The sequence below is a fragment of the Epinephelus fuscoguttatus genome, linkage group LG11 (genome assembly GCF_011397635.1).
Source record: "Epinephelus fuscoguttatus linkage group LG11, E.fuscoguttatus.final_Chr_v1".
Taxonomy (NCBI): Eukaryota; Metazoa; Chordata; class Actinopteri; order Perciformes; family Serranidae; genus Epinephelus; species Epinephelus fuscoguttatus.
The window spans coordinates 41,445,065-41,466,320 of record NC_064762.1 but is presented as its reverse complement, the minus strand read 5'-3'; the positions used below and the strand labels follow the sequence as shown (position 1 = coordinate 41,466,320).

At 39.1% G+C, this 21,256-nt stretch overlaps 1 protein-coding gene across 9 annotated transcripts; it reads right to left on the bottom strand.

The window, feature by feature from the left end:
* Positions 1 to 920: 920 nt before the first annotated feature.
* LOC125897399 (uro-adherence factor A-like) lies at positions 921 to 11,283 on the bottom strand. 9 transcript variants are annotated; one of them, XM_049590718.1, is made up of 14 exons: positions 11,208 to 11,283; positions 11,056 to 11,118; positions 7,561 to 8,030; positions 6,577 to 6,696; positions 6,399 to 6,464; positions 6,173 to 6,217; positions 4,729 to 4,849; positions 4,176 to 4,268; positions 3,837 to 3,926; positions 3,462 to 3,572; positions 3,168 to 3,346; positions 2,534 to 2,696; positions 1,384 to 1,478; positions 921 to 1,093 (listed from the first exon to the last, which is right to left on the bottom strand). In XM_049590718.1, exons 7-14 carry the CDS (start codon positions 4,812 to 4,814, stop codon positions 984 to 986), a joined length of 927 nt encoding a protein of 308 aa, XP_049446675.1. In that variant the 5' UTR covers positions 4,815 to 4,849; positions 6,173 to 6,217; positions 6,399 to 6,464; positions 6,577 to 6,696; positions 7,561 to 8,030; positions 11,056 to 11,118; positions 11,208 to 11,283; the 3' UTR covers positions 921 to 983. The 9 variants fall into 9 exon arrangements, 8 of the variants coding, with proteins under 8 accessions (XP_049446675.1, XP_049446670.1, XP_049446672.1 ...); XM_049590713.1 differs by having other exon boundaries at positions 4,729 to 4,825; XM_049590715.1 differs by lacking the exon at positions 6,173 to 6,217 and having other exon boundaries at positions 4,729 to 4,825.
* Positions 11,284 to 21,256: the final 9,973 nt, after the last annotated feature.

Genomic DNA, 21,256 nt, shown 5'->3' with positions numbered 1-21,256 from the left:
GGGTCACGGGGGGGCTGGAGCCTATCCCAGCTGACATCGGGCAAGAGGCGGGGTACACCCTGGACAGGTCGCCACCCAGCTGGCATTTTAATGTGGAGTCACTGTTGAATCAACGTCAGGTGCCAGTGTTGGATAACCGTTGAATTTTGTTTAGATTTTGCAAATCTAATCAACGTTGAAATAGCAACGTCATTTCTACGTCACATTTCTCAACATAGGTGAATTTGCCAACATTGAATCAATATTGATTTTAGTTTAGATTTTGCAAATCCAATCAAGGTTGAAATTTCAACGTTACTATAAAGTCCTGATTTTCAACACACTAAATATATATTTTTGTTACACTGTTTTCACTAAAGTATTGATGTGTTCAACAGTAGCTCCAATAACACCAAACACCTTGAAATGGATACATTAACACTCTCTAAGTTTGCAGAACACTATATCTGTGATTGTCCTGAAACACGGTGCAACCCTAAACAAAATGGTCATTTGTAAAATCTTTATTTTGTATTTGACCCAAGTTTACAATTTTATCAACTGATGTACTAAATCTCACCGTTTATAAGAGCATGGCTCTCTTATTGGACATAATTCTATCTTTACTAGACAAGTAAGCTATAGCAATCATAATAAGAATCTTTTTTGTGATTACTAATCATCTTGAAGAGATCTCATCGATATCACATGGAAAGCACCAAATACACTGTCATTTAAATGTTCACAACGTGGACAGTCAGCTAGGAAGAAGCCAAAGCAAGACCAGGAAGAAGATAAATGAAGACATTTCAATGACGTAAGAAACTGTATGCTTTAATAGCTGACATGGCTGAAAAATCAAGTGTACCAACATTTCACACACAAGCAGTCTTTTTTTTCAACATTTTTTGAAACATATGTTGAAGTTGAACCTGAGAAAAATAGCCCGAACATTGAGCAATACTGAACACAGCAGGGCTTTGGTTAAATCTTCCCTTCTTGTGCTACTTCTTTCTGCCACCACCACCCATCCTCTCTGGTGCATATTTCAAATATTTGGACATATATTCTTCTACTTTGGTCATTGTTGTATTAAATGAGCTGAAGACAGCATCTGTAGAGGGGAAAAAAAACAGCAGATCAGTATTAGCAAATGCTAACCTCTCAATTACAACAAAATACTAATGCACAAAATTGCCTTATGTTACTGCATTATCTATCAAAGCATATTGTGCAAAAGGTGATGGGGCAGGGCTCTAGACTGCAACCACATATGCAACCTGTAGAGCATGATCTGTAGAGTCCTCCAACTAAAAATGATTTTGCTTATGAATTATTATTCTACTTACTATATTAAATTATTTAAAACATTGTCACAAAACTACTATGTTAAAGCAAACTCACCACAGATTGTCTTGTACAGATGAGTCTTCATGAAGGCAACCTTCCCACTTCTTCCTCTGAGGCTCATTTTGGCCATCATTTTATTTGTCATAGTTCTGCCATGGTAAAACAGATTTATATTAGAATATTATAGTGCAATCAAGTTCATTATGAAAATGTAGCAGAGAGCAAGTAAGTGGGTGTGTTGGGGGAGTGCATGACAGTATATGACAGGGAACATTTTTTTCTTAAGTAAAATCCATTTCCATGAATGTTCTCCAACTTATCCAAACTACTGGATCATGTTTGTGTTGTTCATATTACCTGGACCACAATAATCTAATGCAAAAAAGGAACATAAAGTTACTTATGCAGCCATTGACTTCTTAACAAGGTCTGCGGCATCAATGCCTCCCAACCTTTTCAGATGTTTACTCTGAAAAGGAGCAACAAGAAATTAAAAATATAACCAGAAAGTGGTCAGTAGAGTCCAGACCTCCACAAAACAGGCACATGATAAGGACGAGGGGTTTGTAGCGGTCACCAAGGTGAAGAAACCTATAGTCATAATGAAACTTTGCCAGCACTTTACAAGATTAATTATTTAACCCTTTTGTTGTCTTTGTTTTTTTATAGCACTTGTTTTCCCCCTGGGTACATTAGCTACTGCTACCATAACACACACACACACACACACCTCAGTGGTGCAAGAAGCCGTAAAAGGCACTTCTTGCTGTAAAGACATTACCCGGATGAAAACATACTGTGCACACTCTATAGGCCCCATGCGCCCATAAAACGTGCACACGTCTTCGTCTTGTCTGTCTCTGCTGCTGTCTCTGATCAAAATGTGAAATGCCCCATGAAGCTGTACTTATTAGATCAGTCTGATTGTTTTTGTCTTGTACCCAATCAGGGAGAGGCATCAGAATATCTCTACAAATATTTAGCTTTGAAATTCAGGGCTTAAAGCAAGAAAAGATTTGAGGCCTGAGAAGCTGTCCAGCAGGAAATGTGCACAATGTATTGAATTAATTTAAAAGTGTTCTTTGCCTGAAATTAGGAATGGTGTCTGAGAACTTCATTAGCCCCATGTACATTAGAGTTGTGAAACCATGTTTCACTAGCCTGATACTCAGACCCCAATACCGCCTGAGGGTTAAAACTTAACAGTTCTGCACCCTCATTCTTGTCCTCCAGGCAATTCTCTAAAGCTTCGAGCTCTTCTTCAGTGTTTGCCGGCTTCACTTCATAACTTGTTCCAGCAGATGAGGTGGCAATGTGAATTGTATCCTTGATTTCGAGAAGGAGCTGAAGAACTCTCTTCTGGAATTCTAGCCAAGAAAGAAGTGACCGATTATTATTTTTATAACGTAGTGAGTATGCTCTACACCACAAAATCATTGTTTTTTCATTTGCCCAATAAAAACACAGTGCAAAAACTCAAAATCTTACCAAGAATATTTGTGCTATTTCTAGTCAAAATATCTAATTTCTAGTCAAAATAAATCTCAATCTCAAAATATCAATTTTCACTTGTTTCACACAAATTTTCACTTGGAACAAGTAGAAAAATCTGCCAATGGAGCAATTTTTTTTTTTTTTTTTTGGCTTGTAATAAAAAAAAAAAAAGAAAAACCTTACATGTATTACCATGTGCCCATGTGAAAAATCAGGTTAGTTTGAAGAATCAGCAAAGTGTCATATTGAACTGCTGAATCTGATTCAACTGAAACTTTTGGGACAGCTAGGGACACTGGAAGACTCCTAATTATTTGTCAGCAAAAATAAGAGAATAACATTACTTTTTTCAGACATCGGGAAGTCTTCATTCCTCAATTTGTTTGAGTGTGCATGCGTGGACATTGCCTCGGCTGCATTTGGGGGATCCCTTTCAGCTCTCATAGACTTCTCAGGAGGCTTCCTGAGGCTCCGGTCGATAGTCGTTCTTGGAGTGTCACTGATGGAGAAAATGGGTTGCATACTATGCAACCCATAATGGTCATGTACAGGCATGCACCCAAGACAGATTCAAGTATCTTAAAGAGTTCCAGTATTTTTTCCCATATGCCAGAATATGTTCCTCACAACACCCTCACCTCTTACTGCTCCTTGTGGGTTCAGAAGCATTCTGCAGCCATGAGAAGGACTCTGAGGAAGTCCACCCACGTTTCTGCAAAAGTGGCTTGAACCGACTCCTTCGGCTATAACTAAATGATATGGTTAAAAAAAAATATATAAATTAAAAAGGAAATTGCTATGACCGTTATTGCAAATGAAGTATAATTCTCAAATTAGTGGGCATGATCATTTTGCATTGCAGTTTTTATAAAATATATATATCGTGACATTTGTTGAGGTCTGTGCCAAACATTTTCTTACATCTGGAAGATTTGTAGTTCAGACTCTGCAGCTTTACAATGCTTCATTTATACTGACAATATTGTAATTTTGATCATATTTAAATTAAATACCTCCGTCCATGAGTGGAAGACCCTGAGGAACCCCCACGCTGTCTCTGAGAAAGGGATTCGGACAGACTCTCTTGGCCAGGGCTGAATGATCTGGTTTGAAAAAATAAAATAAGGGAAATTGCTACGGCAGGTATTCAAATTAGTGAGAATGATCATTTTGTGTCACAATTTGTATTTTTACTAGAAAAAAAGTAATGTCATGAACATGTGACATTTGCTGAGGTCAGTATAACAAACATTTTCTTACATCTGGAAGATCTGTAGTTCAGACTCTGCAGCTTTACAGTGCTTTATATATACTGACAGTATGGTAATTTTGATCATATTTAAATTAAATACCTCCGTCCATGAGTGGAAGACCCTGAGGAACCGCCACGCTGTCTCTGAGAAAGGGATTCGGACAGACTCTCTTGGCTAGGGCTGAATGATCTGCTTAAAAAAAAAAATAATAAAAATAAAGAAAATTTTCTACAGCAGGTACTGCAAATGCAGTATAATTCAAATTAGTGGGAATGATCATTTTGCATAGCGATTTCTATTTTTACTGGGAAAAAAGTTGTATTATTAACATGTGACATTTGGGGTCAGTACAACAAACATTTTCTTACATCTGGGAGATTTGTAGTTCAGACTCTGCAGCTTTACAGTGTATTATTTTATTGTCTGTACTTTTTTAAAAGCCTCCTGTGGACAAGTGTTGATAATTAGCATGTATGCTAAAGCACTCAATCAGTGCATCTGCTTTGTCCAGTGTAATTGTGATGTCCATACCAAATAAAATCCAATAATAATAATAATAACAATAACAACAACAACAATAACAACAATAATAATAACAGTGCTTCATTTGTACTGGCAATATTGCACTTTCGATCATATTTCAATTAAATACCTTTGACCATTAGAAAGAGACTCAGAGGGACTCCTGCTACCACTGTGTGCCAAGGATCGAGATTGAGGGCTTGAGGGGATGTCCATCGGGGTTCTTTCTGTGTTTTTAGAGGGTTAAGACACTGGGAAGGGTTAATATGTCAATAATTCAAAATTACTTTACACGTATTTGGTTAGTCAACATAAGCAACATTAACAGTTAGCATTAACATAAAAGACAATTGAAATGTATATTTTGTGGCATTCAATACAAGTTGTAACCTTTCAGTTCTGGTATAGCATACTAAACTTCAAAATATTTGATACCCAATCAAAGACAAAACTGGTTTCACACAACCACCTACCAAACTGTGCATCTGTCATTTTGGGAGGAGTTGGAAGAACAAAGTCATCTGTAATAAATAGGCGACAGTCTTAAAAAAAGTACTTAACTAGTAACTGTAGTGACTAATTGGCCCGGTACTGACATAGCCACATTGTGATTAAAATGCTACAATGATGTGTTCTTAACGTGCATACCTTTTGTTATTCTTTTCTTGGCTTGATTCTCATTACTTGTATTTGCGGGATGCAGGATGCGGCGTCTTTTCTTTGTGTTGGAAGTTTTGCAATATTTACCAGACTGTTCTTCCAACTTCTCCCAAAATGATGAATGCACAAAGTCATCTGTAATAAATAGTCAACAGTCATAAGAAAAGTACTTTCAAAACTGCAGTGACTAATTGGCCAGATATGACATAGCCATGGTGGTGATTGAAATGCTACAATGATGTGTTCTTAACGCGCATAACTTTTGTTATTCTTTCCTTGGCTTGATTCTCATTACTTGTATTTGCAGAATGTGGCTTCTTTTTATTGTATTAGTAGTTGCAATATTTACTTAAAAGTGTGACTTAGTTGTGAGTTTGCAGTAAGAACCATTACATCTCTCTGATTCAAACATACTGAGCCCACCTGTGTCTTCATATGACATGATTGTGTGACATGACCCACTGCCAAGGTGTCACTTCCCCCTTTAGGTGTGGCATACCCCAAAATGAACCAGTGTTCAAAAACAAAAAGCACCCATTGTGGCTCCAACAAAGACTATTATGTTATTACAAACTCTGAAAATACAATGAAAGCAAAACCGCTAATTTGACCTCTGCACACTGAAAAACTTTAATGAATCTTTGTTCTGAGTGAGCAACAATCAGAGGGAGCTACAGGCAAAACATGTTGCTTACTCACAAAGATTCTGTAAAGTTTTTCAGCATGCAGTGGTCTATTTCACTGTTTTTCTTTAAATGTTCCTGCTACCAACCTGCACCTGATGATCACACTGGCTGTGCACAAGGAGATCATTTTGGTGGTTTACTCTAGAAATACAATGTTACAATGAGGTAGGCCTTGGGGCCATGTAGACATTGCCTTCAGTGCATTGGTTCCTGTAAATTAAGACATACCTTCACAAGGAATAAATTTTCGAGACTTCTTGGTAGCCTCTTCACCTAAAATTGGTAATATGCATTCTGTAAGATAGTAGTCATCTTTCAAACAATTAGACATACCTGTGTTGACTGTCTTAGTTTGAATTGACAAAAAAGGTTAGAAAACCCTACTCCAACCACATTGTTGTGATAGAGGTATGAAAATAAATGTGAAAACCAAAAAATGTAATTTATTACATACCTGTACTCTTTATCATAAGACCTGGAGCAGATTCTTTTTGACTGTCTTTATTGACAGTTTGTTCATCTAATAAAAGGAAAAAGTCAATAAATCTTTGATAGACAATTACAAATGTTTCAGCATTCTACAACATTGAAAATGTTACAAATGATCAGAGTAGTAAAAGTGCCCAACATACCCTTTGGTAGTCAGGATAATATTTTTTTTTTTGGCCTCCTCTTCGTTGGTAACTCCTCTTCTGAGCCACTCAATTCTGCAGTTGTTGTAAAATCATACTTCTCGCATTCATTCTTGTCATCTGAAAGTACATACAACAATGGTAAAATGCATACAAATGAGTAAGTCTTAATATATAACAGTAACTGGGTAAAAATGCAGGTTTGGCTATTATAAATTACTTGTTTCATTTTTTATATAAGCGGATATGATCTTACATGCCAACAGTCAACAATAACTTGAGGCTCTTGAATGACAACATTGTTTTTTATTGCATATGATATGATTTTGTGAGGAAGGGGCAGGACTAAATAAGCTTTTTGCTTCCTCCTGTTCCCTCTCAAGCATATTATTTTGTTGTTGTTTTTTTCTGGATGAGGCTGTTTATTTGTGTTGTGCTTCTTCTGACATTTAGTTATTTTTAATTTTATGGTTATTTGTTGTTGTTATTGTTCGAGATAAAACCAAACAATAAAACAGTCTCCCCAAAATACACACACAAACAAAACTGACATTATAGCTGTCCAGAAATTACCAAACATATATAAGAGACAGATATACTTAAAAGTTCATGTAAAACAGAAAAATTAAGAAATGTCCATATGTATGTGTTGACAGTTTGAAATTCGCCTTACGTTATGACATAAGTCTTTGCCTTACAAAACACATACCTGACTGAATCTTAATTTTTATTAATGGGAATTTTGTCCATGACTGTTCTGGTTCTTTGCAGGCCTTCAACGCTCTTGCAGTTCCATGTGTAGGCCACAATACATCACCATTCTTAACCCAACATGATGGTATCACCTCCTCCATCTCCATAGCCTGAGTGTCAGACTGAAGCTCCCAGAACCTTCAGTCTGACATGGCTTCCATTGAAGGCGATTTACAAGGGGGAGGGAATTTGATTTTTTCCCTAACCAATCAGTAGAGATCAACGACTCACCCAGAATCTGACGTCATTAGTATCCATGCCTCGGGGGTGCCGAAAACAAGCGAGCATTGCCCGTTTAAAATGCCTCCGTCATTGTGCACGCCCAGCAGCATCGCCGTTATATCCAGTTTAGCAGCTTCCTTAATTTGGTCCTCCATTAACGTGAGTAGTGGCGAAATACCTCAATAGCATCGTTAATGTGGTCTGTAGGATCTGTAGCGGTCGCCATTGTTGCTATCCTCACCAGTTACCCACCGGCGTACAGCTTGACATCAGCGTGGCGCTGATTGGCTAATCGCTAGACCCCCGGCGTTCATTGGTCCGTCCGGCGTTTGGACGAGATAAATCGCAAAAACATTGAAGTATGCCAGACCAGAGATGCAAGCCTACTCAGTTGAGTGGGCGGGGTCTATGGTCTGGAACCAGGCTACCATCTCCATGGTCTCCTCTCTCCACACCACTCTGGTCCACATTGTTCTGGTCTATAGAAAAAACAAGAGAGAAAACTCAGAAAAATGCTATCCAACAGTTAAAATGAATAACCATCATTACATTATAACTAAAAACTTCTAACATTGAAAGATTAACAGCTATTAGTGGACTAACTCTCATCTTCTTCTGTCACTTATCCTAGGCTGGTTAGTTCCTTTCACCGCCATGAAGCAATGGCATAAATATGTAGCCACTTTTGTATGGTAGACAAACTGCTTTGTGCTTCAGTTTTTTCTCCTCAATCAGTTCTCGTTTTCTGTTCCCTCTTTCATCACGCAGTACAGCAATGTTAATCAGTTTTGAGTCACATGGACTGGTGAAGAAACTGTCCAAAGCATCGAGACTGTACACATCACACACACGTCTTTTCTGGCCTTCTTTCCTTTACCAAGGCACAGGCATGTCCCAAAAAAAAAACAGGAGTCCTTCTTCTTAGTTGACACAAATGTCCCATGTGCTGCTGGTGAGACATGAATTTTTGCATTGTCCATTTCTGCTATCCTCTTCGATAGTTGTGCAATTGGGTTTTTTGCATTTCTGACACTTTTTTTTGAGTTTTTGCAGGTGGTTTTCAAAATGAAAGGCAGAGATGTCATTCAAAGATGTTTCAAAGTGCCTTGCATCTTCAGCCAAGTGGATCAGGGCATGGACATTATAGGATGGAAAGATTGGGCTGTAGAGCTTGGTAGATGTTCTATAAAAATATACTTGAAGCTCTTCAGCGTAGCCAATGGATGACATCTGTGTAATGTCATTGGAGTCCAACAGACAGACATGGCAACTGACAGTGTCAAAAAGTGATGGTAAAAACTGTCTTGCAGTTGTCGGAGAACGACAGGTCCAGTATAGAGTAAAAACTGCCTGAATTCCGTCGCTTTCCATCTGTGCAGATCAGTTAGACTTCGTGGCTGTCGGGCAAATTCTCTTGGCAGCTTTCCACTAAGGGACAAGAGTTTTGCTGAAATTTCTCCAATTTGCCTTGGGGACAGCCTATACTCTCTAGGTCCCTGTTTTAGAAAGTTCAGCAATCGTCTGACAACCCCTAGGCAGACAACATGCATATAGTCCAGCACAAACGGTTTTATGTACTGCAAGCCTGCAGTGATCAGGGGTGAACAACCAGTTTGGTGGATGGGATATGCCTGTTTACTGAAGTCATCTTCTGTTCTTGCATCAATCTTCTCCTGCGACTGGTAGTTGAATACAACCCTGTGACTTACATACTGTCCTTCAATGGTGCACCGCTCACAGCTGTTGTAGGCATTGTGGGACTTGATGCATTTTAGGAATGCTCTCCCTGGGGCATCACAAACAAAAGCATTCACTTTTACATTTTATGTTCCATTTTGGAACTTAACCCCATGTTGTTGGAGTGCCTTCAGTTCTGTTAAAAAACTAGACGTGTAATCAGTAATGCTGTTTGGCTTTGCAGTTCCACAAAATAGTGCAACGATAAATGGCTCAAACTTTTTCACACTACAAAGAATGGGCCACATTTGTACATTGGATGATTTAAACAATGGCACACCATCTACACTGGAATTTAGCAGTATCTCATTTTCTGTTGAAAAGAAATCGGGATACTGTGAGAACATTTTCAAAAGTCCCGTCTCCACACCGAAGTAGAGGAACTGGCCACCACATAGATCCCTGACTTCTATTTGAGGTGGAGTTCCTAACAGAGTTCTGGCATCTTTTGGCAGCCGGTGGCCATGTTTACGTAACACCAAGAGCAGCTCATCAACCGACGTGCGCGTTGCCTTATTTTTTACAGCCCATTTTGCCAAATCACTTCTTAGATCACTTGATTCCTCCTCAGACAAAGTTCCAATTTCTGAATCACTTTCACCATCACTGTCTGGCGGGTGGTGATCATCTCGATACTCGTCTTCTCCTATATCAGACTGCTCCTGTGTCTGTGTGTCTGTTGGGCTATCAGCAAAAGAGGGACCTGGATTCTCATCTGAATCCACCAATGCACGTAATTGTGCATTTTGTCGTCTCCATTTTTTGTGATACATCTGGGAGTGAAAATAAAACAAAATAAATATTTTTAAGCCTAAATGTTTTATAAAGAAAATCATTCAATTTGAAAATAAGGCATCCCTACGTCACCCCGGTAAATGGCGCGCAACGATTACGTCACATCTGCCGCAAGTATTGGCTCCGACCCTCTAGGGTGTGTTTCACACCTGGCGTATCCTGCAGGATTTTGTATCTAGGTGGGAGGTTTAGAGGTCTAGACATCTGAAGTATTTGAAAACGCAAAGAATACACAAAGAAATTGAAATTACACTTACACATCCCAGAATCATAAACAGCAGATGCAGAGGGATACCCAGTGCATAATATATAGACCTGAAAGGCAACTGCAAAGAAAAAAATCTGTAGCCATAGGGAAAAGGCTAATTTTGTCTGTTTTGGGCCATCCAGTAATTTGGAATATGTGCGTGAAACATTACCAGGACAAAAACAGGACCAATATTGCATAACAACAAATAAGTGAAGATGTTGGCCTGCCAAGTATGTGTTATGATTTGTGAAATATTTCATATATTTCTATATTCATTTAAAAAGACATGACCAGCTGAATGAGTCACATGCCTGCACTCTAGCATTCTATGTCAGCTAACCTATTTTTAGCTGATTATGCCTTCTAACTTTTCACTTCAGTGTATACATACAGCTGTATTGCTCATAAATTGGTTATTTTGACAGGTTTACTGACTATATTTAGTATCAAACTGATAAATATGACTATTTCATATCAAAATGATAATAATAATAATAATAATAATAATAATAATAATTAAAGCTGCAAGCAGCTGTGATCAGGCCCTCGCTCTCCCACGTCACCGTGGGGGGCCAGCAGCACGCATTCAGTGGAATGAAACACTGGAGCGCCATCCACCTGACAGACATTTAGATTATTTCTAACACTTGTCATTTTCTTAGATAAAGCACACGAACTATCACTGTTATGTAAATATCATGGTTAAATGAAAGATCACATACCACATGATGAACCACTTGTGTCTGTGATGAACCAGAGCCATGCTCATGTTCAGAGTGGTTCCTCTGCAATGACAAAAAGCAAAAAAAAAGTGGATCAATTCACAACTTTATTTTTATTTCATGAAACATATTTACAAAGTTCAGTCTCTTACCTTACTGCCCGACTGTACAGACGTCCACTCAGGAGGTGATATTTTTTTTCGTAGGATGGTAGGGGAAGGTACCGCCTTTTCTGCCTCTGACTGGCTAGAAGGGCTCTCCTCCGCTTGGTTATTTGATTTTGCCGTGAAACGTCATCTCACGTTCATGGCATGCTTTGGCAGCATGCTCTGGAGGACAGATGTGACAACACATGACAGTAACACCGACTTCAAAACAGGTTAGTCCAACTTTCAGTTCCGTTACAGTTCTGTTAGCTGGTTTGGAGACTTGAAGAGTCCAGCCTTACAGGGAAAAAGCTGCAACACATGTCTGTCCTCCAGAGCGTGCTGCCAAAGTGCCTTGAGAAATCGCTTAGTTTACCGTTTCATCGTCCCTTGGATACTTTTTGTGCCTATGAGAACATATGTTAAGATGTGGACATACACTTTAGGTGTCAACCTTAAATTTGGCGATCTGCTTTCAATTAATATAAAAATGATGGCACACACTTATCACACTGTTGGATTGACTTCATTTACTTCTGTTGGTGGTAAAGACGATCAAAACAGACTAACCGACAGCATGTCATGAACGTGAGATGACGTTTCACGGCCAAATCAAATAACCAATCGGAGGCGAGCCCTTCTAGCCAATCAGAGGCGGAAAAGGCGGTACCATCCCCTACCATCCTACAAAAAAAAATATCGCACTCAGGAGGGGGGGCCCGTGGAACTACAACCTCCCCCACCACAATCACATGTGGAACCACCTTTGGCAGAGGCTTGGGAGACACCGGGCGCGACACCTGTGGCTTAGGTGCTGGTATCTCCAGGTGCTGTTTGGTGGCAGCCAACAGCAACTCCATGAGGATAGGCATCCCCATGTCGTCACTGGGGTGCACCTACAAACACAAAACAATGACAAAAAAATTTAAATATTATTTTGAAAAATGTCAATTTTACTGTCAAATGTACTGTGTTGAATAATTTTCTATTTATGATATGAAAATAATATATTCTACTTATACCATCACAGCACCACAGCTTGCGGTTGTTCAGGGGGAAGCGGTCAGCGTGGTGAAAATATTTCACAACTTAAAAAAAAAAAAGGAACAAGAAAAGAAATAAGATAATAGAGATAATATTAGAAATTATATGTAAAATATATAATTCTCATAAGCCTTCATAAAACTGTTTAGAACCATGTATCATTATTTTCAAACATACAGAGATGTGCTGAGAAGCGGTGAAATTCCTGCTGGAAAAACTCTTGGATATCCCCTGGGACTGTCACTGCCCCTAACTGACCCCAGTCATCACATAACATGTGGCACGTCAGACACTACATATTTCCCCCCTTCGAGACTACACAGAGTCTCGAAAATAAAAGAGTAATACATACATACTTGCAGTTGTGATAAAAACAACAGTTCCTCCTACAGTGCTTCCTACAGCATAACCTTAACAATTTAGCAACTTTATGGAGTGCGAGAGCGAAAACCTGTCAGGCAGCTATCTTTCCTGAAATGTCCATCAATCAATCTAGACAGGAAAAATTCTCTCACGGTCCCTCTGCCTTAGGCGACCACATATAGTACTCCAGACCAATTTAAAAAGGAGAAATTTCAACATTATGTGTAGAGATATGACTTTAGCAAATACATATGGAAACCTCAGTAAATAAAATCATAAAATGTCCAAATTCAGGCTGGTCGACCCATCGCACCTTCCAGTGGACCTTTCCCTGCCTAGCACCAATATCCCTAAGCACCCGAAAAAAACAAAACATCTGAGGTCCCAATGTATTCACCCCCTAACAGAAACCATCATTCTTCAAACAATTAAAATAAAGAAAATATTATAAAATTTAAGTATTAATCATACAAAAAAAACCTCAAAAACTAAGTCAAACTGTTATGTCTTACTAAGATTATCACTACCATAAAATCATCCTCTATCAATATTACAAATTACAATGTAATAGAACAAAATCCAAAAACATATGTAAGAGACGACATAAAAATGTATCACACTGCATCTCCTCAGCAGCGTCGACTCTCAGTGTAGTGTCGATGGTGTGTTAAATCTGGACATTTTTATCACAATGTCCGTGTTCAGAGCCTTCCAGTCCATGTTACTGTCCATGTTTGAGTATCTGAATCCTGAACATCGGGGTTCCCTGAACAACCAACCACCCTCACAGTGGTCTTCCCCCAATATCGTCCTAGGAGGAAAGAAAAGAAAACACCAACCAGTATCTTTGCAAAGGAAGCAAATTCAAATTAATTAAAACATCACGTGCAGATTAACACCTTATAAATAGATGTAAAATTCACAATATCATACTTTCACATTATCCCGAATTATAAGTCACATTTCCATTTCCCCCTTTAATCATACCACTCTATAGTATGGAACTACCAAATAACAAAATAATAGATGTTAAAACTATAATATAATTAAACATTCCAGTCCACCTTCTATCACCACTTCCTCGTCAACGTCTATGTCAGTCTTCTGTAATAATGACATCTGAGCATAATCTCCAGGCATTACATCTCCCACCCATCTCAATATCAAAGCCTTCTGCAAAGGTCAATAGCAGCATACAAAAGCAGAACATCACACACAATGATAGAAGAACTGCTCTCAAAACCTGAACCAACACTGCTCCTAAAGATCCAAATTTCTCCTGCAACCAAGCATTTGCAGACCATCCAGATCCTTCCGATGAGCCAAAGGCATCCCTTATATTTTTCAATGCATCTATGACACTAGTCATATTGTCAGAACTATCAGGAATCAAAGTATATCAAGCATCCCCAGTTAAGTTCAAAGCCACACATAGGCCACCTTGTTTGGCCAAAATATAATCAAGAACCATGTCATGTTTTAGCCACGTCAGTCTGTGACTCCTTTGAGTATTTGACAAGTATTCAAAACCTCTTATAGTCTCATTTGCAAAGCCCTGTAGGGTGTCGGTAATGTTATCAATGTGATCTGCCAAAAATGTCACACCATACCATGGAAATAATCCTATACCCCACTTCTCTCCTAAACTTATTCTCCAATGGTAGGACTCCAGATTATGAAATCTTGCCATGTCCCTTTTCTTCCTGCTTTCAGGAACAACTTTAGATTGAACCTCATCAGGTAGTTTTCCCTTCTGGACAGCAAGAACCTCATATGGGAGTTTTAGTGTTGCCATGTAACAACATCCTGTCCACCCATACGGTAGAAATATGTATGCCTTATCACCACAAACCCACCAAATATCCTTGAAATTTCCTATAGTCACGTTACCAGGCAAAATTTGATTCTGTACCATCACAGTTCTATCCTGTTTGCTATGTGGCACATAAAAAGTCACTTCATACAAGTCATCAATAGTCTCACGCTTACGCTTACCCACATTCATCATATAGTTGTTACAATCTGAGATTCCCATAAACATCTCATGCCCCTTATGAGTATCATTTGAACAAAAACAATCTTACAGGGACCGCTGTCACCATATTTTCCTTCCTGCCCATGGGTCTGCGATTTGTAACACCTAGGAATCAAATCCATATGCCTTCCACTTAGTGTCTCTCTCCTGTAATGCATGGTGATGGTCAGTCATATCTTCTGATGTCCAATCAAAGTCAAAAACCTCCTCTTTTTCATCTGAAACAGTTTTCTTGGTAAAAGTTGCCCTTGTCACAACCTCATTTGTAAAATTTCTAGAAGTGACAAAAGTAGAAGTTGTCACCATCACTCTTGTAGCATTTATCCCCTTTAACGTTGTAGCTAGAGTAGTAGCCTAATTCTTATTTTCAGGTGATTATACCCCAAAGAAAACATACTGATTATATCATATCCCCTTTCTACCAATGTCACCCTAACTCCTACACACTAGAGCTTCAATCCATTAAATGCTTATTACTCAATCAGTTATTAAAGCTTTAAACCTGCACTTCCATGACCCTGTTTTAAAAGTATTTTACTAATGTAAATGTGATACTAGACTTACTGGTAAAGCAAAATGTTTTCTCTCTTTTTTCCTTTTATTTATTTATTTATTTTTTTTCCCTTCAACTGCTTTCAAGGATCCGCGGGTTTACTATTTTACTTTTCTGTATCAGTCAGAATTCTCTTAAACACCGACCTTAAGGTCATACTCACTTTAAAGTCTCCGTAAATGTGAAAAGACTAAACTGTGTAGTACTGAACTATGGAGTTAAACTGTTTTTCATCATTTCTGTATCCAGAATTGTTTGGGCGGGCCTAAGAGCCTACTCAATGACACACTGGAGGCATCCTGAACATAACCCTCTACTATATAAATACTTTACTTTACTGCCAACATTAAACTCATATTATCAGTGTTATTCCGTTCACCCCCTGGTGAAGTTGCTACATTTCACGTGCTCTCTGAGCTCCTTCAGTCCAATATCTTCATGAATAAACATCTCTGTTAAATGCCAGAGTCATATAAACACAAGTTAAACAGCTGTCACTAACAAACCTCTCAGTCTCTCAGACTAAATCGGCTACAGTTACTACTTACTCCTATGGGTGTGAACCTTATGCTAACATTAGCTGCTGTTAGCCACTAAACAAGAGACTATCATCGTGTAATGGCATTAGCCCTTTGACTCAAGGTATGTGTCCTATGCTATCAGACTATGTGCGCGACTGAGTTAAGTGCCAAAAGAGTCTATCGCTGCATGACTCCTTCTTTAGCTCCCGGGTAGAATTTTATTACTTACCTTGCATCTAACCCATTCTAACTATCTTCACCCCAGAATGATCTCGATCACCTATCTCTGACTCCTAACTCACCAAAACTGGATAATGCAGGCTCTGCTGATTAATCATCTGTTTTAATGAACTCTCCCACTATTTGCTCCATGGTCATTCTAGTTAGTATTAGTAATAGGCTAGGGTTGAGTGCTCCCCAAGCATGCACTGTTAACAATGACGACCTAGTCAGACCTACTATTCATCGTCAGCCTACCTATCATCTTCATCTATCATGATTTCATTTTTTTTTTTCAGATAATATCAATTTCTTTATGATCACCCAGACTTGGCTTAGCTCAGAGGACACTATTTCTCTTAATGAAAACCTCCCCTTCTAATTTCTCTTATTTATTTATTTTCATTTATTTTCATTTTTTATTTTCATTTTATTTTATTATTTTTATTTTTTATCCTACCAAGACCAGCAAGAATGTTCATAAATGTTCTCCCATCTCCTTTGGAAATTTTGCCTCCTTTGAAATCTTCAGTTTTGTAATTAACAGTAGAGACCCAGTACTCTGTGTTTTAATCTATAGACCCGAAAAACTAAATTCTATTACTGAATTTTCTGAACTTCTGTCCCTCATCACTCAGCACTTTAACAATATTATTATACTTGGAGACTTTAACATCCACGTCTGTTGCCCCTCTTGCAGTCTTGTTTTATGCACCTAAGAAACATTTCTCACATTAGATCTTTGTATCTTTCCATGACCTCAACAAAATTGTAAATGCCCTTGTATCCTCGTGCTTAGACTACTGCAACTTTAGGCCTCTACACCTGTCTTAGTCAGAATTGTCTCCACCGTCTGCAGTTGGTGCAAAACTCTGCTGCCAGACTGATCGTCTGTTCAAGGAGATTTGAGCACATAACTCCAGTTTTAGCTGCACTTCACTGGCTGCCAGTTAAATTTAGAAGTGATTTTAACATTTTATTAACTTTTAAAGTCCTTCATGACCTAGCTCCTCGCTTCATCACCGAGCTTTAATTCCCTACAAGCCAGCTCCTTATCTAATTTTAAATCTCTTTTTAAAACTTATTTTTATAAAAGGCATTTTATTCCTACTAATGGCAGCAGTCTCGTGCATCTCTGCTCTTGTTGTCTTTTCTCCTTGTTTTTACTCATTCATTCATTACTGTTGTTACATCGTTTTTTGTACTATGTTATTGTCACTGTATTTTCTCCCTTTTTTTTTCTTTTCCTTGTGCATGCACCTTGTGACACCTATAATCACCTTGATCCTCCTGCTGGGTGCTACATACATGAAGACTACAGTCTCCCTCAATCTTCAGTAGGGATGTCCCGATCACGTTTTTTTGCCCCCGAGTCCGAGTCCGAGTCATTTGATTTTGAGTATCTGCCGAAACCGAGTCCCGATCCGATACTTTGGCAATGCAGTAAAATTTTTTACTGTAGATTAACTGTATCATCCCACTATTTTTCTGTTCTTTGTGCTCTACTAGGGATGTAACAATATCACAATATTACAATACTGTACCCCAATAACAAGCCCATGACATTTATTGCAGTATTGTAAGACATGTCATGATATCAAAACCTCACTGTATGATAATAGTACAGTAGCTCCACGGTATAATATTAATTCCATTATCCATTAGTCAACAACAAGAACATTTGGTCAAAAATAAAATAGCTTATAATGCCTTTCTCAATAACCAGCCTCTTTCCCTTTATCCCTCCCTCACCTGCCTGTCTGCCCCCACCTCACTCCCCCCCCCCCACCACATCTCGCTCCTTCTCCCTCCCTCATTCCCTCCCTCCCTCCCTCCCTCACCCAGCTCACCTCACTCCTTCTCCCTCTCTAACTTTAAATAAATACCTGGTTCTGTATCTGCCGTCACACAACAGTGTGAGAAGTTTAACGATGTCCGCGACATCTGCGCAGTCTGTCCGTGTGTCTGTCTCACGTGCGTTACGTCTGACTCGCTCTCAGTAGAAGCTGCAGTGACTGTTGTTGCTGCTGGGGTCTGTAGCACTCAAACATCAACAACAACAGCTGCTTGGAAGTCAGCAGAGAAACAATTCAGCCACACACACGTACTAAACAGTCAGCTGACACGGTGACACGGACGATCGTCTCTCACACTCTCGCAAGCGCCGTCATTTCATATCGTTACATGTCCGCGACGACGCAGCCACACACACACGGACGTGCACGAAAAACAAGCGCGTTGCACCGAAGGCGCGCCGCTGGCGTCGCTTTGGGTTATGAGCGCACATGACGCACGTCTACAGTAAAAGTAATGGGTTTGAGAGTGCAAAAGAGCTACATCTGAACGCCCCCCATGCGGCCCGTCTTGCTTTAGACAAATAGGGAAAACCCTGACATGTATCTGATATGTCATAGGCCTATATCCGATCCCTGATCGGGATGTAACTTCCGATTCCGATCGAGTCTGAAACCACGTGATCGGCCCCGATTTCCGATCACGTGATCGGATCGGGACATGCCTAATCTTCAGTCTTCTCTTGTCGTTATGTAACACCTACTTCCCTAATGATGATGCCCCTGACAGATCTAGAACCCTTCCATGGCTGTCTTCCCACTGAACTCTAAATGTCCCTTCACAACATCCGTTATACCACTTCCTTCTACACACCTTCACAAACACTTTCACAAACACCTTGTCTCTTCTTTTGCTCTTCGAGCCTCTCTTGCACTTCCTCTTTTCCTTCCTAAATTTCCTCAACCTCTTCCTCTCCATGTCTCCATCACTGTCTCCCTTCTCACTTTCCTTAGAGCTCTCATCTCCTCAGTCCTCATAGGCAACACAACAAATAATTCACTGTGATTTACGCCTATTATCCGCCAACACTTGGGTCATTCTATCTACAACTGAGGTTTTCCTCCTTCAAACTACACCTATTAACCAATACCCAATTATAATTACATACAATACATTATCAATTTAGGAATTTTAGTTTGTTTTACTCTAATAACCTCTTAAATCTTCCAGTAGTATATTATGACCCCCAGGCTGTACTTTAAATTGGTTCAAATATCCTAAAAACTGTCAAACTATTAAAATCAAATCATAATGATTTAACTTTTTTTTTGCTTGTACCTTACAAAGAGAAAAGGAAAGAGAGCACCCTCAGCACTCCCCCTATTAAAAAATCAATCTTATTTGCATTTTATATGGGGTGCCCCCCCTTGTTCCACCTCTTAAATTTAGCAAGAACTTCGAGTATATTCTAGTTCTCAGAAAGTGAACATCTCACCCAATCTCCCAAAGATCAGATAAACTCCATATAACAAGGTACAAAGTCTAAAACAAAGAACACACACACCCACCGGAGCACACACTCTCACACACACAGACTCACTGAAAATATTCTCACTGATCTTCACACTTCCCTTCAAAATCATAAACGTCCTTCTTGGGGCTCATACGTTCTTAACAGATTCAAAAACGTCCCCTCGAAAGAGGCCCATAGCTCTTTATCAACGTCCCCTCAAAGGCTCATAAGTTTTAATCAATATTTATAAAGTCCTCTTTTTTGAGGCTCATATATTTTAACACTAAGAAACAAAATATTTTTCCTTATGAATTACTAAATTTCCTGTTCTCAACCACAATCTATATATGCCTATTTATGTCGATGTAATATAAAATCTATCACATCAACATAACATAAACACCATGAACCATCCCATTGCGCAATCTTTCACACACAACCAGAACACAGCAGAGACAGCACTTCACACACACCCACACACACAGATCACTCTTCTAACAAACAGAGACACCTTGGCCAAACTCACACTAACTTCAACGTTCTCTCAAAAACACAAACAGCTTTCAATCCTCAATTCTCACAACTGACTCATTCATACTGTCCTATAGCATGCTTTTTTGCTGCTCCTTTTTTATTTTCCTTTTTCTTTATTCTTTCTAAATTTATGCTACCTTATGAGGTGTAAAATATTCAATGAGAGGCTGCTTCAAAACTTCGTTCGTCAACTAATGTTCAGAGTGGGAACTTACAATTGAATTTTTCATTCTGCACCTCCAGTTCCCTGAACTGACCTGACACTCACCTAGTGATATCCCAGGATTTTAGGCCCATCTAAAATCGCCTCCTTGAGGGCTTTTGTCCTAATCTGCGGCTTTTTCTCTTTTTCTTATTCCCATTTCTCTTTACTTCTCTATTATCTCTTTACTTTTCCTTTTGTCTTTTCTATTTCCTTTCTCTTTACCTTTAACCTTATCTCTTTTTCCTGCGTCCAATTTCCCTTGGGCCCAGGGTTGTTACTGTCCTTTTTTGTATTTAGCCAGATTCCGACTATTTCTCAAAGCCTACTTTCACGCAGTGACTAATATACACATGTCTTACCGTTAAGAAGATAAGGGCCCCATCTTCATTAATCTCGCATGGTGTTATTTAGCTCACCTTATCGTTACTAATTAGGCATTCTACATTTCTTTTACTTCAACCTTTATTTTCTTTTACTTCTTTAACTTCAACTTTTATTTTAACTTATTATTTTTTTCTCTATTACTCTCCCCCCTGTTGCGTTGTAGGCCAACACAACGCAACAAAACTAAATTTAGAACGGAGAAACACCCCAATCATCAACCCATCATGGCACACACACAAACGATTCTTTACGGTGCGACCAAACAGCAAACACACAACAGCCACAAAGAGCGAACCAGCACCCAATCACATGAAATGCTCACCGTATCTGTCGACCTGGTGCGGGAGCAGATGCACTGAAGCTGTCGGCGACGCCGCAGGCCACAACACGTCCCTTTCATGACGTCAATATTGTTGTGCCTTCTTCGAATCCTGTTCGTGACGCCAAAATTGTCGTTTATTAAATAGCGATGATGTGAAGGTGATGAAGGAGACTCCGATGACACCATCTTGCTTGTATATAAAAAGGTTTATTACAAGAAGTACAGCATCAAATCAAGCATCTAGATTGCCTGAGAGAGAGTTCGACGCCAATATGAACTACTCTGAATAACGGCTCAATTTACCCTGCATATATAGGTTGGTTGTTTTGATGAACTTTGAGACAAAATGTGACAAGTGACAGAGAGACAATCTAGATGGAATCCAACCTTTCACCTAGCTTATCTATCCTTGACCTAGGCCATAAGAAAATCTTAACCTGGGCCCCTAACTGATCATGTAAGACCCCAGTCATCACATAACATGTGGCACGTCAGACACTACAATGGTTAATGACAAAATCATATTGACCTGTACACATCAGCCTCATTAAAAATAATACATGAATAA